The sequence below is a fragment of the Haliotis rubra genome, unplaced genomic scaffold, assembly GCF_003918875.1.
Source record: "Haliotis rubra isolate DU_JTF1 unplaced genomic scaffold, ASM391887v1 Scf17, whole genome shotgun sequence".
In the NCBI taxonomy this organism is placed as follows: domain Eukaryota; kingdom Metazoa; phylum Mollusca; class Gastropoda; order Lepetellida; family Haliotidae; genus Haliotis; species Haliotis rubra.
In genome coordinates, this window is record NW_025765669.1 from 4,158,673 (window position 1) to 4,182,893 (window position 24,221).

At 41.1% G+C, this 24,221-nt stretch overlaps 1 protein-coding gene across 1 annotated transcript in view; it reads right to left on the reverse strand.

Moving 5' to 3' along the window:
- LOC124272495 (programmed cell death 6-interacting protein-like) overlaps window positions 1–23,585 on the reverse strand; it is a 34,405-nt gene extending 10,820 nt beyond the window's left edge. The window contains 13 exon segments of the mRNA XM_046707692.1: window positions 643–802; window positions 7,129–7,350; window positions 7,957–8,134; window positions 9,238–9,361; window positions 9,820–10,042; window positions 11,179–11,295; window positions 12,070–12,179; window positions 12,746–12,821; window positions 12,823–12,900; window positions 13,680–13,807; window positions 14,655–14,724; window positions 15,608–15,662; window positions 23,374–23,585. Coding sequence (XP_046563648.1) covers window positions 643–802; window positions 7,129–7,350; window positions 7,957–8,134; window positions 9,238–9,361; window positions 9,820–10,042; window positions 11,179–11,295; window positions 12,070–12,179; window positions 12,746–12,821; window positions 12,823–12,900; window positions 13,680–13,807; window positions 14,655–14,724; window positions 15,608–15,662; window positions 23,374–23,576 — 1,744 coding nt within the window. The 5' untranslated portion in view covers window positions 23,577–23,585.
- Between the last annotated feature and the right edge of the window lie 636 nt (window positions 23,586–24,221).

A 24,221-nucleotide genomic window follows, 5' to 3' on the forward strand; every position in this document is an offset into this window, starting at 1 on the left:
CTATTGAAAAGACATCACACTACATGTACTATCCAAGGTAGATCATACAATCACATCCAATTAATGTCTTAATCACATTTCACTATCCACATGAGCTTCGAGGTATCCATTTTAAAACAGGTTTAACGTGAAACAACCACCTAACAGTCAGGGAACTTCATGTTTTGGAAGATTTACATCAAATTCTTGATAATTGTGTTAGCATCTATATAAAAAAATTAATTGTAATAAAGAAGTTTTCTCTCCCTAGTTCAGCTTGTTAAGGAGTCACGTTCAATGACTGTGTTTTAATTCAATCAGAGCATTTCACAGTTGTTTTTCAAACAATTTTTTATGAAACAAGTGAAAACTCATCCCAGTAAACAATCATGCATATTCATGGTAATCATTCATATAAGGCAAACTTTGCCTTAGAATTAGCAACACTGACAGAGTGAGTTTTCTTTAAAGTATTTCAGCTTTAGCACAGATAAAGTTCTGACAAACCAAGAATCAAACCCATGGCAAATCTCAAATATGAACAAATTTGAACATGCTATCATTAGATCCAGGCATAACCAAGGGAAGTAACAAAGTTTGGACGAATGAATCTGCAAGGGAGGAGTATACATAATGCAGTGTCACGATGGCTCCCATCCTCACCTATGTCAAAGCTGGCATCCTTGATGCTGCTTTCAATGGCTTCTCTCTCAGCTTTGATTGTCTCCACCTGCTGCATGAGTGACCGTAGCTCCTTCACCGGAGGGCTGGTTTGTAAGCCACTGCCACCACTGCCTGCTGGGAGGGAGGCCTCAAGCTCTGCCTGCATCATCATCATCATCATCATCATCATCATCATCATCATCCAGTCAGTTATTGCAAGAAATATCTGTTTTTTATGTTCCTTTGACACTGGTTTGTTTAGTTTGTTGTTTAGCGCCACAGACAGCAATATTCCAGCTATATGGCAGCCCTTGATACTGAATGACCAAGCAGCAATAATCCAGCTATATGGCGGCCCTTGATACTGAATGACCAAGCAGCAATATTTCAGCTACTTGATGGTGGTTTGTGAAAAATCAAGACCGGAAAAGTCAAGCAGGTGATTGACATCATGATCATCAATCAAAGTCATTGGGATATAATGACATGCATCAACCAAATCAGCAAGCCTGACCTCACGATCCCAATTAGTCTCTTACGACAAGCATGAATTGATGAAGACCAAGTTTAGACCCAATTGTTATTGGGAGTAAAATACTTTTTAATATTGGAAATTTTAAATATAAATGGTATATTTATATACTTATCCTATTTCACAGTATGCACTTCTCTCTCTTGATTCGACACTGAGTGGAACGATGTAAACTTTTTTCCCTTGGCCTCTCTTGTCCATCCGCCCATTATAAGACAGCTTCCTAGTTGTCATGCAAAATCATGCATGCACCACTAGCTACCCACATGACTATCTCCGAATCATCATTCTCATTCTTGGAGAAGTGGGGAGGATTGGCTGGAAACCGTCGCGTGAGATAGGACAAGTATATAAATTGGATATGTCTTGTCAGTGCGAACAGTAGAACTGTGTAGACTGGAAACAACCATAGATAGCGATGCACAAGGGAGGCCTGTTAAGACTAGTGCAACTCCTATGCTTGTGACGAGTTCCTCTGAACTCCTTGGCTTACTAAGCACAACGCCTCCCAGGGAGATGGGTGCTTCTGAGCGATGTGGTGTTCAGCCGCAACCTCCGAAGAAGGACGCAGCTGTCACTTCGCCACGATTTTCAAGGTACCCTCGTAAATTATAGTCATAGACAACAATCGGGCCAGCCCCTGATTCGAGAAGGCCCCCACAGACACCGACCAGGACAGGTGAAAGAGAAGCACAACTCGGAAAACTCTCAGTTTTAATGTTCAGTTCCAGTAAACATCAAATTGACCCTCACCCCTTTACATAAGCTTAGTCAAAGGATGAGCCTGGCAACCTCTCAGTCGGAACGCAATGAAATGCACTGAAATTCAGGAGTGACACACTTCACTAACGTAATTTCTTTCGAAAAGTAGAGGTCAGGAAACGTGAAATGTCGATTCCTTCCACATCTTGATACAGAATCGAGCTCCAGATTCGTCCAACCACCGAGGCGGTAGTATCTCCGTGTTTTAGTATAAAACTAAGTGAAGTAGTTCTAACCCATAAGCAATCAAAACATAAGGCAGACATCAAGTTCAGACTTATATTCAGGAAAATACAGGGAAGCAGCAACCGCGTGGGACCATTCCCTATCTGCGTTGGTGGGCTGTAGACAGCTGTTGTGCGAGAACAAGGGGTCCAAACTGGTACAGACCTTGGACATCCTTCACGAAGGTAGTGCGAGGTGAAGACCGAGTCCAGTCGCCAGAAGCATCCTTCCATAATGGCATGGAGAGAGCAGTTACTATGCAGAGCCATCGTAGATGCTAAAGCCCGTGTCTCATGTGGATTGGAAGCTGTCGGGGCCGGTAACCCAACGAAGGTGTAAGCCAGTAGGATGATGGCTCTCATCCAGAAGGATAATGTGGTGCGAGACACTTCTGCCCTGGATGTTGAGGACATCAGAATGAAGAGCCGCTTGCGGAGACGACGGCGATCTTTAGAAGCAGCAAAAAAATCTTCAAAGCCCTAACAGGGCAAAGCTGCAGGTCTTCATTATCATGCGGCCCTAGGATCGTGGACAATGGTGGGATGGTAAAAGTACAATCGGGTTGTCCCGGCAACTGATTCTTCACTACAAAATCCTTCTTCCGTTCGAACTTGACTCTGTTAACGTCCAAAGCGCGGAGTTCAGAAATTCGAGCAGCTGTAACCAAGGCCACAAGGAAAAAGGTCTTGAAGGAGATCTTCTCAAAGTCCTTCTGAGCTAAGGGTTCATAGTTTGCTAAGGCCAAATGACGCAGCACCACAGATAAATCCCATGCAGGAGGTCTAAACTTCTTAAACTGATCGGTCAACTTGAAAGACCGGAGCAAATACTGAAGCTCAGGATCCGTTGAAACCTTAGAGCCTGTGGTGGTAGCCAGGATCAAACAAATTCTGGCGCAAACGTTCTGTTGCACAAGCCACCACTGAAGAAAAGGACGTAAGGGTTTGGGAAGACGAATCAACTCAAGATTCTCTGAGACGAGATACGGATGCAGGAAACGCTGCAATGGACGCAGTTGCAATTGTCCCCGACCGTGTCAATGCCTGTGCCGATGTCAAGAGGCCCAAAACTTCCTGCCACTGTCGTAAGGTCCTGGCCTGTGACAGTGCTAACGGAACTAGCAGTTGAATTTTCAGCCATCTGTCTTGATGGACGAAAATCAGGCCCTGGTGCATGTCGACAGTTGCCCCGATGAATTGAAGGGTCTGGGTCGGTGTTAGTTCCGACTTCGCAGCGTTTAACAACCAACCTAGTTGCCGGAGAAGCTTCGTACTGAACTCCAACTGACGTAGAAGAACGACAGGGTCTCTCTGTGCCTGAATGCAGTCGTCTATGTAACTTTCGAACAAGACCCCGTGGAGATGAAGAAACCTGGTGACCAGCTTGGTGATCCTGGTAAATAGGCCTTGGAAATTCCAAAAGGCAGGATGGTCCATTGATAATGGAACCCTTGGAATACGAATCGGAGGAATTTCCGTGAATACTGATGAATGGGCACAAGAAGGTAAGCATCTTGAAGGTCTAGGCTGACAAGAAAATCCCCTTTCTTCACGATAGTGCGAAGAAGGACGATCGATACCATCTGGAAGTGAGGTGGGTGCTGGAGATAGTGGACATTGAAAAGTTTCATGTTGAAAATGAGTCTTAGTTTTGTGGAGTTCTTCTTGGGAACCAGAAAGATGGTGGAATAGAATCCTGGAGTGCTGGGCGCCGGACCGAGAGAATGGACTGCACATTTCTCTATGAGCGTACCTATGGTGGAGTGAAGAACCTGGACCTGGTCCGCTGGGTAGCTGCGTTGTACCGGATTCATTGTCAGCGGCGGGCGTCCCATAACTGGAAGTTGATAGCCATTGGCGAGGTCGGTCATGAAAGGATCGTCTAGTATGGTCCAGTTGGGAGCGAAACTCCCTAGTCTCCCGCCCACTGGAGAGTTGTAAATGGGGACGGCTGGAGGCGTCGGACTTGGGAAGACATTGGGAAGAAGTGCCACGGGAGGACCTGCTACCTCTAGCTCGGGATGAATGGCCAAGAAAACCCTGACGCAGTTCCGGGGATGAGACGGCACGAACCGTGGAGGCCTTCTCTGTATCATGGAAACTTGCAGATGAGATTTCTGGAGTTTCAATAATTCCACAGAAACTTGAAATTAAGTCCCGATCCAACTTCGCTGAAACTTCCCCAATCATGCCATTAAACAAGGATTCTGCAGACCACAGTTGACGGAAGAGTTCAGCCTTAAACCTGTGATCCCATGAAGACAAATTGAGCGGGCTGCGACGTCGAACTGCCAGGAGATAACCAAGGAAATGAGACAGCTGGTCAAGTACGATCTGAAATTGGTCCAGTATAAGGGACATACAGCCCCTGATGTAAGCATCCTGATCGGAGAAAGAGTGCTCCACTGATGCCGCAACCGCGTCCACCGCTGAGATGATGCAATTGATCGAGGGTAAGGAGCGACGAATAGCTGTGTCCATGTGAGACAGTTCTCTGTCCTCAACTAGAAAGGCTGAACTGATCCACTGAAGGGGCAGTAGCCAATGACTGGAAACCATAGGAGAGAGCCGCCGGTAGGGAAAATCTAGGCGAAGACAGGCCATCCTTAATCCTTTTAAGGCTTTTAAAGGCATGATCCAAGGACGTAGTTAGATGAGCAATACAAGGCCATGGTGGGAAGGTAATAGATGTCAAGTCTCGTTGTCTCATGGAGAAGGAAGGTTAAATCCTCCGTGTTCTGTGACATAGGGAGGTGGAGTTTCTCCACTATCCAAGCTAAAACTTCATCGACAAAGTCCAAACTTCCCTCTGGGGAATCCACAACCGAGCACAAGTAAGAGCACTTAACATCGCAGCCAGATCTGAGGGAGGAGTAGTTTCCTGCGCAGGAGTCCAGGAATCTGGTACAATCCGAGTAGAGAGACGCGAGGAGGCAGGAGTCCCGTCAGAGGTCGTAGCACGCTGAGATTGAAGCTTGGAACCCCGTTGATTAGATCGACGATCAGTAGAACCATATCTATGTCTGGAGGGGGACGAACCGGGAGAGGATGCACAAATGGAGACCTGCTGAGGAGAACGAGAAGGGGAGATATCGCAACGATAACGACGATCCCTGGATCTTGAACGATAGGCAGCAGTCAACCGTGTAGGAGATCTAGGTTGACGGGTCAGGTGCGAAGAACCGGAAGTCCCATGATGACGAGAAGACAAAGTCTGAGGAGGTGACTTGGAACGAAGAACCGATCTCAATGAAGCAGGAGGAGGCATGTGCTTAGTTGAATACGAACGAGTCAAAGAGTGGCATCTCGGCAGTGAAGTAAACCTACCAGGTCTATACGGTGAACAAATCCGAATAATAATATGAGACTGATCCAGACTACTCGGTGAAAGACGTGTTCGTACTGAGGTAAGATCCAACAGTGTTCGGGGAAGTACTCAGATGATCTAGAGAGAGGCATTCGGCTCAATACCGCTTGGAAGAAGGCTGTTTTGGCGAAAGACAGTTCACCACATGCCGTCTCGGTGAAGTCTTCCGTTTTGGCGAGACGTTGTTTCTACGAAGTACGATTAGGTGAAGGCTGTTTAGCAGATGATCCATCTGGAGAATGCTGAAGCTTAGACTGGTATTTCGATGAAGACCGGTTCGGCGAAAGCTGTTTTGTAGAGAGCCGGTCTAATTTTGAGGAAGGGGGGCAGTCCGGCGAAAGTCAATGTGGAGGGGAGCGGACAGGTGGAGCATGAACCGGCGAACTGTGATTCGATCTGACAGGCTTCGGCGAAGCAGAAGACCGAGGTAGCTGGACGCAGGAATGGGAAGGAGATGGTAAAGTAACCACTGACAGGCATTAAGGCGAGGTAGACTGGTTCCTCTCACTACTGGATGAATGACAAGAGCGAGAACAGCCTCTGCGCAGTCAGGCGTAGAGGTCAGCTCATTCTTGTCTGAAACAGATAAGCCAGGTTGCTGTGACAACTGGTCCGGAGAACGAGAGACAGAGCGTAGTTCGAAGGTCCCGCTGTGTAGACGTATCCTGAGGGGTGGTGGCAGTCTCGACAACCACTACCCGGGACGTGGTCGAAGACGAAGGACTCGGGCTGGAATGTTGAGAGCCGAACAAATTCCAAAAGTCTTCGGATAAGTAAGAATCTGACGACGCTCTCACGAATCCTCTTCATTCGAGAGAGGGGACTGTAACCGCCAAGCAGACAAAGTAGGACGCTTTAACCTTCCTTTCTTGAAGGGTTTGGGTCCGTCAAGTTAAGCAGCATAACGAGCTCTGTCAGCAACACGACGGGCACAAGCCTGAGTGTAGTCACCAAACGCATCAAAGGTAAGATCCTTGCATTTATCGCAACGAGAGTCCCATTTACACTGTCCCATACAGTCAATACAATACGCATGTGGATGACTCGCGGAGAACACTTTATTACACGGGAGCACTTTTTCCTCTTTTTTGGCTGGTCAGCTTTCAGACTAAGTTGAAAACGTTGAGCAAAGTAAAATACGTTCACACTCTAGTGTGACAAGAAAGAGAATGATGATTCGGAGATAGTCACGTGGGTAGCTAGTGGTGCATGCCGCATGCTTTGCATGACAACTAGGAAGCTGTCTTATAATGAGGGTAGCATGGAGTGGATGATCAAGAGAGGCCAAGGGAAAAATGTTTACATCGTTCCACTCGGTGTCGAATCAAGAGAGAGAAGTGCATACCGTGAGATAGGATAAGTTTAAAAATTAAAGACTTACTCTACCAAAGAGAAGAGATGAACGTGTTCGGCAAATGACCCTGCTTAGCTAGGAACATAACCATATCCCTGTAAATACCATCAGTGTCCTCAATAAAACCACTGCAGGGCCACTGTCCTATTGTAAATTGTTCCTTTCAAAAATTGAATAGACACGTTTATCTGTAGCCACAGGGACAAAACCCTAGTGTTATCATAAGGAATGTAGACTAGTCTCTTACCAGAGGCTTGGAGAGCAACAAGATGCCTTCCTTGTGTTTGTCAAACTTGTCCCGGACAACAGCATCTGCCTGGGTGGCTGTGGACAGTATAGTGCTGTACTTTGTGGCCTCTTCTCGCATAGGTTTTGTCAGTTGGGCTGAGTTTGTTCGAGTCCACTTCTCTTTGAACTGTTCTCGAAGCTGAGTGTCAGACTTTTCCTCACTGTCCAACTCAGCTATAGTCTGAAAACACAAAATAATTTGTGAGCGAGTTTGGTTATTGATGATTTAAGAATCTGAACTGATGAGCACAGGCAGACCAAAGGGAGGCAACTCTGTAGAGTGAACTACTGTGTCCAAGTTGACAGGGCCACCCATGTCCCCACTTGTCATCAGTAAAAGTGTTACGCTCATTATTGTGAAATGTCTTGCTGAAGTCTGAACATGAACTTGGTGTATGTCCGTCAAAGTATTTATCAACATTAATATGGCCATTTTCAAAATAGATTTAATAATTTTGTAACAGTTACTGAGATTCAGCCAATTTGGAAATTCTGAGACAAATAGAAACAAAATATGTTTGGGCAATATGACCATATGACATACAATATAAATCTATCCAAAAGAGACATCCCAGGTGCGCTATTCAAATTAATACGAGAGGTCTCTACTGCACAGTTAGACCATCTCAAGTTTCCAAACACAGAAAGTTGATCTCATAAATGACAGCCCATGTGCTCAGTTCTGAACGAAAAGAAGAGGTATCTAAACCACAGCTTGACTCAAATTTCCAAACACAGAAGACTTATCTCCTAACTGACAGCCCATGTTGTGAGCACCACTACTCACAGCGTCAAGGATCTCCCTATTACGGGTAAGAAGGGCTGGCAGCTCATTCATGAGCTTGGAGATGTATGAAGCACCACCCTGGTCCTGCATCTGTTGGGCTTTCTCTGTTAGGGACTGAGGGACTTTCTCACCAGCCAGGTCCTCGATGGATGCAGGCAGGTTGAGGGATGTCAGCACACTGAAACAGTTCATCTGTTGTATCAACTATATGAAGAGTGAGTGAGTGAGTTTAGTTTTAAGCCGCACTCAGCAATATTCCAGCTATATGGCGGCAGTCTGTAAATAATCGGTCTGGACCAGACAATCCAGTGATCAACACCATGAACATTGATCTGCGAAATTGGGAACCGATGACATGTGTCAACCAAGTCAGCGAGCCTGACCACCCGATCCCGTTAGTCGCCTCTTTACGACAAGCATAGTCGACTTTTGGGGCAAGCATGGGTTGCTGAAGACCTATTCTACCCCGGATCTTCACGGGTCAACCATATCAAGAAGTAAAGCTGAGTAATACACCAAGAGATGAACTGGTATGAGTGACTTCATCTTGATGAGGCAAGGGAGCTAACTGACTGGAAAAGTCCAGCTCCACCCTTGCCAAGCCAGGTAAGGAATTATGGAGTTATATTTTGGCTGGACGAATGAGTCTATGCATAGTACAAATGAAATTGTGTAATTAAATCAACATTTGGTTCATGAACAAAATGTCGATTGTTTTGGTCGATAGCAAGATTTTCAGAGCATGCAATGTCAAGCGGGAATCTGTTCATGTTTCAATCAAGATGCTCAAGGGAGACACGTAGTGGCCTAAGACCTGTTAAACATTTGATTACAGATCAGATAATCTTCAAATGACGCTGCCTTTTTGCTTGTGGCAAATGCAAGTAATCTGAGAGGTGGAATATGTTTAGTCAGTTCGATCGACAGAGAAGGGACATAACTTGTAAAAGCCACTGGTGGCACTATGATTGAGCCATGAAATTTCAACCCAGTTTGGCAAGGGGAGAAACTGGGCCTTTATAGTCCGTGAACACTCTTGTTTGGAAAAGATGTTGACTTCAGTGAAACCAACATGTGAGCAGATGAAATTGACAAAACTAAATTACAAAGTGAGCAGATTAAAATCCAAAAGTTTCTGGCATATATAAGACCAAACTTAGACTTAAATGAAACTGTCATGAATGATAAATCATTTCAAAGAGATTCACAGGTGATTATATTTACATCTTGTGTCATTCGTAAAATGAGTACATCATAAGGTATCATACAAGTGAAACATACCCATTCATGAGATTTGTAGCTTCTCGCAACCTCCCGATCTCCATGTTGACAATCTGGGCCTTTCTGTTCTCAAATGCTGTCATGGCATCATGTACAGCTAAAGGCACTAATTTCTCAAAGAGGTCTGCAAAATAACATAATACAACATAACTCATAAATACTTACATACACACAAACATAGAAGGGCTGTCCTCAGCGGCATTTATGACTCAAGGAATTAACTTCTAAGAAAAAACATTTTAACAACCATAACATACAATCAATTTATGATAATTCTGTCGGACTGGACAATCTTGTCATTGAAATTGTAAGCCATGAACCCTCTATCTGGCTATCTAACACACAATCTACACAGTCTGGCCTTCCCATGCATTTGATCCTCTTACAACAAGCACAAGTTTCTGGGGACAGTTCTAATGTAGAATCCCAACAGGAACATGATATAATGTGTCAGAACAGAACTGTTCTAATTGGACGGCAAGAGCAAGGTTAACAGTTTTGAAAACCTAGATAAACTGTCTGAATAACTCATTTGTAAACACAGCACTACACACACTGTCATAAACTATGTAATTAAACTACCTGTGAAGTTGGTGGAGAATCTCTGTGCAACAGGTGAGGGTTTGGCCACAGCAGCCTTGCCAATGATAGGGAGAGTCTTCACGTCGGGCACTTTGTCGTGGTAGATGAAGTTGTTGTCCTTCACAGCCTCCTCCATTTCTCGCTGCACCTTCCCCTGCTCATTTCTGAAGCAGAATGTCTGGCCGCCGCGAGTCTGAGCAGCATTCAACAGCTCCTGGGCATGCTGTAATGGAAGAAAGAACCATCAGAGTGTACTGGAGAATCAGATGAAGATTAGGGTGAGGATGAGAAGGAAGATGATGAAGGAAAGGGTGAGGATGAAGAAAAGGGTGAAGATGAGGATGTAGATGATGAAGATAAGGGTGAGGATGAAGATGAAGATGAGGATGAGAATGATGATGAAAAATGATAATGATGGTGTAAGGGTGAGGATGAGGATGATGAAGATAAAGGTGAGGTTGAGGATGAAGATAAAGTTGAGGTTGAGGATGAACATAAGGGTGAGGATGAAGATGAGGATGAGAATAATGAGGACGAGCTGAAAAATGATGATGGTGGTGTAAGGGTGAGGATGATGATGAAGAAGATAAAGGTGAGGTTGAGGATGAAGATGATCATAAGGGTGAGGATGAGGATGAGGGTGAGGGTGATAATGAAGATGAAGAGGAGGGTGAGGATAAAGATAAAGATGAAACTGCGTCGACAGATTCCTTATTATCTTAATGTGTCATTTCAGAACAGGATGTACTGCCATTAACCAGCAATGCTACTATTGTTATTGTTACTGCAGCCTATAAACTACCACTGGAAGATACCAAGACAATGAGTATAGAAACCATGCTAGTGTGTTGTTTTCACTGCAGTTTTACGAGTCAGGAAACTGCATCAGTTATTTTTGTCTTGATTTAACAAACCTAACAATAAGAAACATACTTTCTAAAGTTTAATTGACGTTCCTTTTTTATGAGCATTGATTAGTATTCCAAGGCCATCAATAATTGCTGACAAAAGTAAGATTGATATACTGACCAATTACTTGATTATTTGCTCCAGCACTCATTAATATGGATGTTTTGCAAGTGTTCAAAATGAATGTGGGTCAGGGAATTCTAGAGATCTTATGCTATTGTGCTTATATTTAGGGATCCCAAATTGTTTAACTTTTAATATTGGAGTTCTGGCAAGCACCCTTTGACTCTCATGCTTCATATCCACCACTGGAACACACTCTGGCTGTCAGACATTCAGTGTCATTATTTCCATGACTAGAAAACTCTGGCTTACAGACAATTGGTGTCAACAAGGGAAAGGTGACTGGTCATCAACTAAAAAGATTTGAGAAGAATGAAATGCACATACCTTTAGCCTGGCAATTTGTTCTCCATAACTCTTGTTTGCTTTGGCCACATTGCTCTGGTAGAACTCTGCCATGCCATGGAAGGCTGCCTGCTTCATCACTACACACTGGATCCACTCCTAAATACAAATGTTAACTCAGTACTAATTCATGCATGTGTTTTGTGATGCATGGTTATCAACATTGATAGATATGTCATGCCTGAATATTGTTCACAATACACGATGTAGTTACACTAAACAGTTTGACTGCAACATCCAATAGGTAAAACAGAATGCCTCCAACCTATTTCTGAAATGTTTTGTGGAGTGACATTGCACGTACTAATATACAATCTTACACGAGTTTTGGTAAAATCAGAATGACACACATCCGGTTGTAATTACTACTTTATTATCTATCACTTCTTAATCTTTCTGCATTCTCATTTAGCAAAATTCACTGACCATTTTCTAAATGGCATTGTGTACTCAAAGAGAGGTCAGTTTGACAACTGCAAAAGCCAGGGAAGTCTGACAATAACTGTCTAAGGGAGGTCAGTCTGACAACAACTGCAAAAGGCAGGTGAGTGAGAATAACTGTCTGAGGGGGGTAAGTCTGACAATAACTGCAATAGGCAGGTGAGTGACAATAACTGTCTAAGGGAGGTATGTCTGACAAGAACTGCAAAAGGCAGGTGAGTGACAATAACTGTCTAAGGGAGGTATGTCTGACAATCTAAAGGCAGGTGAGTGACAATAACTGCCAAAGGGAGGTAAGTCTGACAATAACTGCCAAAGGAGGTGAGTGACAATAACTGTCAAAGGGAGGTAAGTCTGACAATAACTGCCAAAGGAGGTGAGTGACAATAACTGTCAAAGGGAGGTAAGTCTGCAATATGACGTGGTACTGACCTTGGGCCACAACTCTTTGATGGAGTGAAGCTGCATCAACTTCATGGTATCCGCATACAGCTCAGAGCACTGGTACGCCAGCTTGGCCACCATAGCATCCTTCATTTTATCTACATTATAAATTATTAAATTAACATTAAACATTAATGCTGTAGTAAGCAAAATTCATGCTGATACCAAAAGGACCTGCATGTCAGATGAAAGGTTAATTTATTGACCACAAATCGAAGGGGTAGAAAATCTACAGTATTACCATCAAAGTATCTTTAGCTGTTAATCAAGTTAATGTTGCTGAAGGGGTCATCAGCACGGGTACTACAGGTACCCCAGGTACGTTTCTGTATACACAAACATAACCTAGCCAAAATCAGAATACAGAAACGTACCCTATAACAAGTTCATTCCGCATCATTTTCCTTGGAACTGTCATACTACTGGACGAGACTCATTTGATTGCGTTATAATATAAGAAACAAGCATTCACAGTGATGAATATTTTGCGATGCACAGTATCACTTGTAATCAAGTGAAAGGAACTATAACCTGAACTGACTTTGATTTTGAGTTGAGGAACATGGACTTATCTGCCGTTAAGGGTACCAGCTACCCTGGTAGGCTATGCTGAAAACGACCCTTTCAGATTTAATATTGCACACTCTCTGCACATCCAACATACCTGATGTAGCTTTCCTGTATATAGCCTCTTGAGCCTGGGCTAACATGAGAGCACTGAGTGCTCCCAGAGTGTCGGGGGTTAAGGTCAGGGGTCGGGTCTTGCTGCACATGTGACAACACAATGTCCTTCATGTGGGCAAATATTCCACTTGATTGCTGCAAGGAAATGTGATGCCATTAATAGGATACAGTAACATACATGTTATTCCCATTACACAACATAATGCTAGTTTAAGTGTGAAATTCTGAACTCCTTGTATCTCGAGTGAGTGAGTGAGCGAGTGAGTGAATGAGTGCGGTTTTACGCCGCTTTTAGCAATATTCCAGCAACATCATGGCAGGGGACACCAGAAATGGGCTTCACACATTGTACCCTTGTGGGGAATCGAACCCTGGTCTTTGGCGTAATGAGCGAATGCTCCAATGGGCTACCCCACAGTCCCTCTTGTCACAGCGATGGCACCAAATACATCATTCTTTATTACTTACCCCTCATTTATCAAAGCATATCACATCAGTGGGAAGATGTCTTTATGATGGGGATTTGCATTTTATCACTTTGGACCAGACACTGATTAATATCATGAGCAACATCCCTTGCTGTTCGTTTATGAAACACAATAAACCACTCCATCAAGCTTATGATCCATTCAGTCATCAGTACCTCATGCCTTGTAAGAGGCTAAGAGGATTGGGTGATCATGTTTGCTGACTTGGTTGATGCATGTCATTTTATCCCAACTGCGTAGACTGATGGCTCAGTGGTGCTCATGCTATCACTCATTGGATTATCAGGTCCAGATTTCATTATTTACAGATCACTGTCATATACTTGGAAAAATGCTGAGTGTGGTGTTAGGCAACAAACAAAGTCAAGTGACAAGTATAAATAATAAGCAGTGATGTTATCACACATACATAAAACTTTGCCCTACCTGAAATAGTTTGGCACAGGTTTTAAGTCCATCGTCACTGTCCTGATTCTGTACTGAAGCAATTTGTGTTTGGAGAGCAGCAATGTTGAACAACATGCAGACCTTCTCATACAACCCAGAGGCAATAGCTGAAGACAAGGAAAGTATGTTAGAACATTTCAATACATGATCCGTCAGATGTAATTCATACATGTAGCAACACAAACACTGAATAATATTCATCCCAACAAAGTAACTGGTTAGAATAGAGTGACTTGTTGAAGATTAAGAGGGTTCCTTGGTATTATTCTGTGACACTACTTCTGAGTGAGTGAGTGAGTGAGTTTGGTTTTACGCCTCTTTTAGCAATATTCCAGCAACATCACGGCGGGGGACACCAGAAATGGGCTTCACACATTGTACCCATGTGGGGATTCGAACCCGGGTCTTCGGCGTGACGAGCCAACGCTTTAACCATTAGGCTACCCCACCGCCCCGACACTACTTCTGAATAAGCGATTGATGTTTTTTCAATGCCACTTTTAGCAATATCACAGGGTTAGTTGGCTAGTTGTTTAATGTCACACTCAGCAATATTTCAGCCAAATTGCTGCGGTCTGTAAATAACTGAGTCTGGACCAGACAATCCAGTGATCAACAGTATCAACATCGATTTACGTAATTTGGATACGATGACATGTGTGGACAAAGTCTGAAAGTGTGAAGCGAGCCTGACCCCCGATGCCTTTAGTCGCCTCTTACAACAAGCATGGGTGTGGTGAAACACCAATTCCAAAGCGGATCTTAAGGGGTCCCATGTCACAGGGGTGAGGACACCCAAATGGGTAATGCTGCTTAAACCCAAGGACTCAACTTGACTTCTGTGCTGAAGAGTACTGTATATAATGTTTTTGTGATGTTGATGCAGGAGAGCTGAAGATTCCAGCTGACTTCTTAAACTGTTTAAACAGGTATTCCTGTAGCTTCAAATATTACCAAGTGTTCTTTTCCCAGCCAGGAAGCCTCCTTCATCAAAGGCATCTCTCCATTTGAACTGCACACGGATCTGAAGTGCACATACATTCATGGATAATGAGTGTCACAGGGGTGTCACATATTGTGATATATTGCGATGTGAAAGGATATATCGCGATATGTATTGCAATATATTGAAAGAAGTTGTTTTTTTAACAAAATACTACTTATAATCGAGTTACTGCTTGATTTATAAGCAAAACCACAACAAAATCACTATGCTTGATTAAGCTTTAAAAGAACCTTTTTATCATAACAAAAAATGAAAAAAAAAGTGAATAATATTTGGCACAATTGAAACAAGGAAATATCCAAAGATTTCCGAGTGTTACGAAGTTTTCCGAATAACTAGTAGAGACTGGGAGAACATTTCTAATTGAAGCCAACCAAATGTCACACTTCTAAAATGATTAGTCTTTGTTTGTACATCATCTTCATTCAGGATATTTCACCTTAATAAAGGAAAATCTATACACAACACAACCCCTCACATGGTACTCAGCTTTTGACATCATGGCATTCAGAAATGATGTATTATATCATCAGATTATTAACAGCTCAGACTTTATTATTTCCATTCAGAACTAGCTGCTTAAGCCTGTTTTAGAGATACAGATATCAGATATGATGCTACGAATCCATAGCACAGAATTGTATTGAATTATGGATTGGTTGATTAGAAAATTCACATGACTTGGCCTCTAGATGTACACACATACAGGCATCAGAAATAATGAGGCTGGTGAACATGCTGGAAACATTGCCATGGGATGTCAATTAAAGTACTGATTCCATATCAACTCCAATGTACACATTTCCCGAATATTAACAGTGGTATGCCTGACATGACAACAATGAATTTTCTAAAGAATAAAATGACTTCATACATTAGCTACAGTTCACTATAAAATTACCTGGTTTTCTGTGATAGGGAGCTTGCTCTCAATAGCAGCAACTTGGTCATAGTACCTGAAAAGAGAAACTACCAATCAGAACAGTTCCCAAACTTTCTATACTCCACCAAGTTAAGTATGGAAATACACTTAAGTATATTTAGGATTACAGAGAGTCTAATAAAGCCTCTTTTACATGCACACATTTACTCCTGTAAGTATATTTACTTGTGGAGTAAATTAACTCACAGGAGTAAAACTACATTTACTTTCTGTTGCCATAGATATTTATCCAATAGGAGTAAATCTGATTTGCATACCATCCACACATCTAGAGGACCAGAGGACTTGTCCTAGGTCTAACAAAGACCCGTTCAAGAACCTGGTGGACAGACAGTGTGCAAGGCACCTTTGATGATGACCAGTGGGTAGAGAATGTTCGAATGACTAAGGAAACGTTTGCTGAACTGGGACCTTCATTAGTAAGGACTTGTAGCAGTGACCTGAATCAATTCGATATCATAACGTGTAAACCCCCTTGTCGTAATGATTTGAAATTGCTTATGATGTGTTGCGAAAATTAGAACATGCCCTATTTCTCACGACGGATCACATGCTAAAAGTCCTTTACTACAGATCATACCATGTAAAGGCACCTTTATCATTGTATCTTTACAGTGGTACTTGTTATTTTATGGCTATCATTATCCCAGTAACATCTTCAATGCAATGGTGTAGTGGATAAGGCATCTGTCTTGCTCTCCAAAGACCGGGTTAGATACCTGGTGAGTCATCCGGGCTGGAACATTTGTGTGGTATCCATGAACAAGGTACCAAAGACCACAATGTCTCAGCCCACCTAGCTGTAAAATGAGGATGGGCTGACAATGTGAGCCATTAGCTCTCTAAGCACCTAACACAGTAACAGGCAGCGAGGCTGTATGGTCCCCAGGGAGTTGAGAAAGTATTGGAAGGTACAATGGAGTCCAATGATAGGGATAGTAATGTACATAGCGCTTTGAATATGCATAAAGCACTGACATGAGCGACATATAAACGACTATTATGTACTGAGGTGCGATATTTTATGCATGAAACGTGATGGTTTTGCATCATAACCTCCTATGGCACAGGTCAAATTGTTTTCAAACAAGCAGACTGTACAGTTCACAGGGCTGTTACAGTGAGTGAGTGAGTGAGTTTAGTTTTACGCCGCTTTTAGCAATATTCCAGCAATATCACAGCGGGGGACACCAGAAATGGGCTTCACACATTGTACCCATGTGGGGAATCGAACCTGGGTTTTCGGCGTGACGAGCAAACGCTTTAACCACTATGCTACCCCACCGCCCCCAAGGGCTGTTACAAACTACATAATCATTGATGCAGAAAAGGACAATTTGAACAATTGATATAAAACGTAAAAACTTTAAATGAATTATTGAAACATGAGACTGCTGTGAGACTGACTTCAATAACATATCAATTCCAATGAAACTTATGATGTCTTTTGATGAAACACTGATAAAACATAATAATGATGAAATAATAGTCCATATAAGATATGACGCATAAAATATACTTACAGGATCAAATCAAAGTGTCATTTACAAGATCAGTTTGCTCTTGGAGTAAAATACTCCAGGAGTAAATATACTTTTACTTTATCTCTGGAGCAGGTGTAAATTTACTCCAGGAGTATAAATAATTATGTGAGTAAATTCGTTTTGTGACTTTTACATGATCAATTTACTTGCATACACTCCTGTAAGTAAATGTGTGCATGTCAAAGCAGCTTATAGTCTACATTAGACTTTAACACAATAGGAACCATGATTGCATTTCAACAAATTTGAGAAAGTGTGGTGTGGTGAGGTGCACAGATGTGGTATGGTGTTTGAAGATTCTAGCAAAAACTTTCATGCTCAGTTTCGAAAACATGTAACCATGGTAATTTATTACCACAATGTCTAAGTAAAATACAACTCATATTCAGTCAATTAACAGAAGTGAGTGAGTTTAGTTTTACGCTGCACTCAGCAATATTCAAGCTACATGGTGGCGGTTTGTAAATATTGAGTCTGGACCAGACAATCCAGTGATCAACAGCATGATCATCGATCTATGCAACTGGGATATGGTGGCATGTGTCAACCAAGTCAGCAGGTCAGAGTGCCTGACCACCCAATCCTGTTAGTCGCCTCTTACGACAAGCATGGGTTACTGAAGACCAATTATAACCCAGATCTTCATGGGGACACAGAAGAAGAGGCTGATGTGTATTCTAGTCTAGATCACTTAGTACTTAATGCTCAGTGCTGCTCTGTATCAACAAGAGTTAAATAAATCAGACATGTATGATACATATACACTATGATATCATGTAAGGGACAAACAAAACACATAATCTTATCTTAATAGGGTTACATCAACACAAGGACTCACCTTATTGATAAACAGCATGCAAGTTAACATGATAAGTAAGAACACCACAAGCTTCATTTACATGAAATGAGGCTCTAGTAAATAAACATGACACAATCTTGTTCACAAATGTTATGTACATTGTCTAAAATTGTTCAACCAACATAATTTAATCAAAGGCAGAAACCTATCACAGTTGTCACCATCATGATAACATTGAACATGTTTATCTGAATATGTTGATCTGTAAATAGCAATTCAAACAAATCAACCTGTGATTTTAGAAAGGTAGATCTATCATAGTTTACTAATATTACAATCACCCAAGCATACTATTCAATCCAGGAAAAATCATCAACAATGGTATCTAATACAACTGCAGGCCTCATTATCAGAATCACTGAAGAGGAGCCTGCCTGACTCAACAGTCTGATCAGTATCTAAGTCACAGTATCTAAGACACTGCAATCAATGGAAAACAGTTTGGGTCTGCTAGTCCTTATATGACAAGAAGCATTATTTTCAGTGGAATTTAGCATGTTATATATAGAGGATACTAAACGACCTTCCATAATACCATTTTTATTAAACGAGTTAATGATTTGGTATCAAACGAGAGAAAGCGAGTTTGATGCTAAATCTTTCACGAGTTTAATAAAAATGGTATTTCACGGAAGCGAGTTTAGTATTCTGTTTATTACTCTCCAACATAAACTGACAGAAACTGCCTACGAAGTGTGATGACTCTCAGCTTTCCACGAGTCAAGCAAGGTCTAATACAATTGTGACAGAGGTATTAGCATTGTGACATCATTATAACTGTAAGTAAAACATTATGACGTCATATGTCTAGCGGTATTACACTAGTGTAATATTGTCGTAAAATATTACAATGCAGTATCTTCCACGGGCGAGTAATAAGGATTAATATCACCTGAGCTTACCAGACCAAACAGAAGTTTACTAGACTCAGCCCATGGGCTTCAATGGGTCTTCAGTGTGACGATTGAACGCTTTAACCACTAGGCTACCCGACTGAACCCTCAGGTTTCAGACTTGTGAATTAAGTCAAAGACGGCATTGAGATAAATATAGTGTGGCGTTGATTTAATGATCTCATATAGTGACAGATACAAGCTATATTGATACAGAACATCAAATTACACTCAGGCTGCATAATTGTTTTTTAAAGTTTCTTGGTCACATTTGCAAAGGTGAGGAGTGAGATGAACGTTTTCAATTACTGACAATCTTGAAATTAATTAATGAACTTCAATACAGAAAACAAACACTCTAGTTCACATCATGGTTTATTGAGAAGTAGTTTTAACAACTATGGTAATAAGATGTCAATCAGACATTAGAAATAACATAATGGTAATCTGGTGAGTTATCAGTGCTCTGGTCAACAGCTCTACTCACTCATGTCCAACTGGTCATCACTGTGGACTACAGCAAGTCCAAACAGACACAACACAGATGCTTGATGGGCATTTAGAAGTTGTCGTGTTGTACATATTGAAGTTGTAAATCCATACTATACGTTGCTAAGACACAACACAGTCTCTTTGTTCTTGGCCTATCAAAGGCCAACAAGACCCAGCATGCATTGATATGCTTCATCACACTTATTCTCAGATCTACAGCCTTTGTCTTGTCTGCATTCAAGTACCTTCTCCACATACCTATCAGTAAACTGTTGATTCGTCATATAATTCCACTTGAGCTAGGGGAAAGTAAGGTTAATATTGAGTCACATTTTTGGCTAGGGTCCAGCAATTAATTTATTTCTTGTTTTACGGATTATTGTCCTCAGAAAACCTAAAGGCAGGAGGAAAAAAAACAAAAAAAAACAAAAAAAAAAACTAAAAGTATTTTACTTTTGGCAATTTATGTAGTGTATATGGGGCAAAACACAAGCTATAACAAACCTTTTCTTGTAAATTTGCATATTTGACCAATAAAACATTAGGATTTTATTTTTTGAGCAGGGAAAATTAACTTTTATTTTTTTTCTTATTTTGAAAAAATACAACCGGTGGATCCGTAAAACAAGAAATAAAATTGGTCTGGCCTTATAGTGTATCTTATAGTGAAGCAGGAGGAACATATATTTTTTTATTGAAAACCCAAATGGTCTTAAGTGAGATTAAGCAACTGGTGCTCTTAGTTATGACATAGTCACTTGTGAAATCATCTTCATTATCAAATAAATAATTCTTTTAAAAATATTTGAAAGGCATTTAAAAATGATACACATAAAGTGGGAAATATCATGGATGTCCAGGGAAAGAAACCTTTCAAAATTTCCCACTAGACCACAGGACCAGTGAGTGGACAATAATTAGTGGTCCTGTCTGTATTTCACCGGTCCAAAATAAAATTTGTAGATTTGCTTAACTATCAATACAAAATTCACTGGCCACCAGGACCACTGCAAACTTATTATTTAGTGGTCCAGTTGAATTTTTACTAGCCAGGGACCACAGGACCAGCATACATTTTGCCCATTGGATGTCAGCTTCTGTAGTGTAATATGAGGAACACAATGTATAAGTGTTTATCCTTTTTAAGTAATTGGTGATTTACTAAAGGCTACATCATGAGGCAGAAGGTTCAGATTACACTGTTAATCACCGTTGACAGTTTCCCTGTTGTCTCACATTTGTTCGGGGCGGTGGGGTAGCCTAGTGGTTAAAGCGTTGGCTCGTCACGCCGAAGACCCGGGTTCGATTCCCTACATGGGCACAATGTGTTAAGCCCATTTCTGGTGTCCCCCGCCGTGATATTGCTGGAATATTGCTAAAAGCGGCGTAAAACTAAACTCAGTCAGTCAGTCAGTCACATTTGTTGACATCGACTGTATTGTAAACAACTAAGTGATAGGTTCAACGTACATTTTTAACAATTAATATTTCAGTCATGTATAACTACATGACAGCCTCATGTTGGAAGACAACCTGAAGTGATGCAGAGGCCAGCTACAACCACTTTGGTTAAAACAGCATTGGTAAAGAGCTGACAAGCCTAGAATACATAGCTGAGGTGTATATGGGATTCAAAGCCACAACATCATTCCTGAGGTACACAGAAACTGTGGTATCTTAGACAGATGGGGTATCCACGCCCTAGTATTACTGAAAGATGCTCCTTAGACTGCAGATGAAAATACGTAATAATGTACGAGAGAACTGTGTAATATTCTAATATGTTTAAAGAAGCATTTTCATTTCGATCTGCTATCTGTAGTAGTACTTTTATTTACAAACAGATGCTGATTGAAATCTCTATTTGGCTTTCCTTTTATGGATTCTTGGCAAATCCACCTATAGTCAATGAACTTCTGTCTCAAAAGCAGACCATAAAAATCATCCCCCTTAACGCTGATCAAGCCCAGTCCGCATTCCACAATATTCAAAACTCAACCAAGAGTCATTTACTACATCAACAATACAAGGTTGAGGGGGACTTAGACCTGTGACACTACAATACCTTATCTGTACACGGTACAAGAAACTACAACAGAGGGAAATAGCAGGAAATCAATATGACTGATATGTTGAATGGTGGTATTTTGAATCTTACATGAATGCATTACATTAGAATGTCAAATCATCCAAATAGACACAATAAATTTGAGAATGATGAGTTGTCAGAATGTCAAAACATATACCGGGTATATGTGTGAAACTAAACTGCAATAACATCCTGTATATTTAGTATGAATAATGATAGTAGTTTCACAGTTTTCTATATAGTATAACTCAATCGAATTAACAACTATGTTCAGGACATCGAAACTTATCAATTATTAATTCAATATTATTTGAATTCAGCCATGTGAATCAGGTGCAATATTTGATCCACACATGTATCATATGGTAAGTCATGTGTTTTAATCACTAACAAAGTTATTATGATCAGGGATGCAGCTCGCCAGACTGAGTATATTTACTGTTGATCTAGTGACTTTGATATAACTATGCTCGGAGTACTATTGCAATTTAGAGTGCAGCCTGTTAGCTTGACACAGGAGGAAAACCCAAAGTGATGCAGGTCACATTTAAAAAAAAAATGAGCATGTGCTGACAATCTTTGAGTGAGTTTAGTTTTACGCTGCTTTTAGCAATATTCCAGCAATATCATGGTGGGACACCAGAAATGGGATTCACACATTGTAGCCATGTGGGGAATCGAACCCGGCCCTCGGAGCGGCAAGGGAACGCTTTAACCACTAGGCTACCTCACCTTCGACAATCCTTGAAACATCAGTGAACAAATGTGGGTTTGAAACAAGACCATATTCCTGGCATTCTCCAGACAAAAGGACCTAACTTCTGTTCTAAATCCTAATATTGAGGCATCCCTTGGGCTTGTTAAATGGTTGGTAATGTTAACTGGCAGTTTGTCACATCATTTTTGGCAAAAAATGTTTCAGGTTAATAAATTACTGTTATGAGTTAATTGCCAAACCATTCAAACCACTAAATTGTGGAAAACTATTAATGTTTCCAGTATCAATGTCTGGTTAACAATGTGATAGGTTGGCAATATTACTAATTAAGTAACAACTGTCAAGGAACTATGAACAGTAAATTTCTAATTATGTGTGAACAAGTAAGTAATATGGCAATTATGGGCCGCAATTATGTTTAGCTATGTCACAGAATCAAATAAGACATGCTGTACTACAAGTTTACATTGAAATTTCCATTACATAAATGACCCAGTATCTTAGTAGTGAGTGAGTGTGTTTAGTTTATGCCACACTCAGCGATATTCCAGCTATATGGCGTCGATCTGTAAATAATCGAGTCTGGACCAGACAATCAAGTGATCAACAGCATGAGCATCGATCTGCGCAATTGGGAACCGATGTTATGTGCCAACTAAGTCAGCGAGATTGACCACCCGATCCCGTTAGTCGCCTCTTACGACAAGCATAGTCGCCTTTTGTGGCAAGCATGGGTTGCTGAAGACCTATTCGACCCCGGATCTTCATGGGTCCAGTAACTTAGTAACATCACTAATCCATTATTATTATGGAATCATTATTATAACTTAATATAATATGTGCTATGTTTATTATTTGTTTATATGTATTTTCAATGTCAACTTTTGACATAGATCACATGACACTGAACAACAGTGAGTTTGTTTATTTTCATGTCACTTCCGCCTGTTTCAAATAAATATAACGAAATAATGAACATGTCGCTGAAATACTTTGTATATCAGTCGGCGTAAAATGGCAGCGTATTTGATATTTCTACAAACATAAGGTATATGGAGATATCACTTGTAGTTTACGCTGATCGTCAACTATTTCACAATATACATTTGACAAACAAGAAATGACTTACCGGTACAGCACTTCTAACGCTGATTCGTGTTTGTCTACAGATTTATTTATCATCAAATTTCGAAGTTTGTTGAACTCGCTGAGAGCATGGTTGTAGTCGTCGGGTTCAGCAGACGAAAAGGTGTTTTGAATGAAACTTCTGAGAGGTTTTACAAGATCAACATCATAGGTCTTTTTCAACGGAACTGCCAAGAACGCCGCCATCTTGGATAAGTGTGATCACATGTTACTGTGAGCTATTTATAACTTTCGCGGTGACGTCACCACACGAGGTACCTGATTCACAACATCGTGGATATAGGTAATGCTATTCAGAACAAACTGGAGTGTTAGACATACGTGTCTAAATGTATCGGAAGCTTTAAAGCAAGGTGTATTTTTAACCAGCTACTCATTCACAAGCTAGATACAGGTGTTTCCCACAGAGTTTGTCCAAATGTTGACAAATATAAATTATGAAAGGGTGTTAATATAATTCATACTATTATCACATATACATACATAACAAACAGGAAACGACAAAAAAAACACCCCAAAACAAAACAAACAAAACAACAACAACAAAAGACAAAAACCAAACGACAAAAGGACACGATTACACAATGCCATTTTAGAAAGTGGTCAAATGTAACCTATGTTATATTTGGGATTACACTTTCTTAGTAAATTACAAATTCTAAACAAAAGGACAGACAGACAGAGAAAAGCAAACAAACGAATCGAAAGTCTCAAAACTTGACAATTATACAAGCAGCACTCGAAATAATAAGCGAACAAACGGACGGACAGAGACAAACAAACAAACAAACATGCGGCATTGGAGGTAATAAGCGCCCAGGACAACCCCAA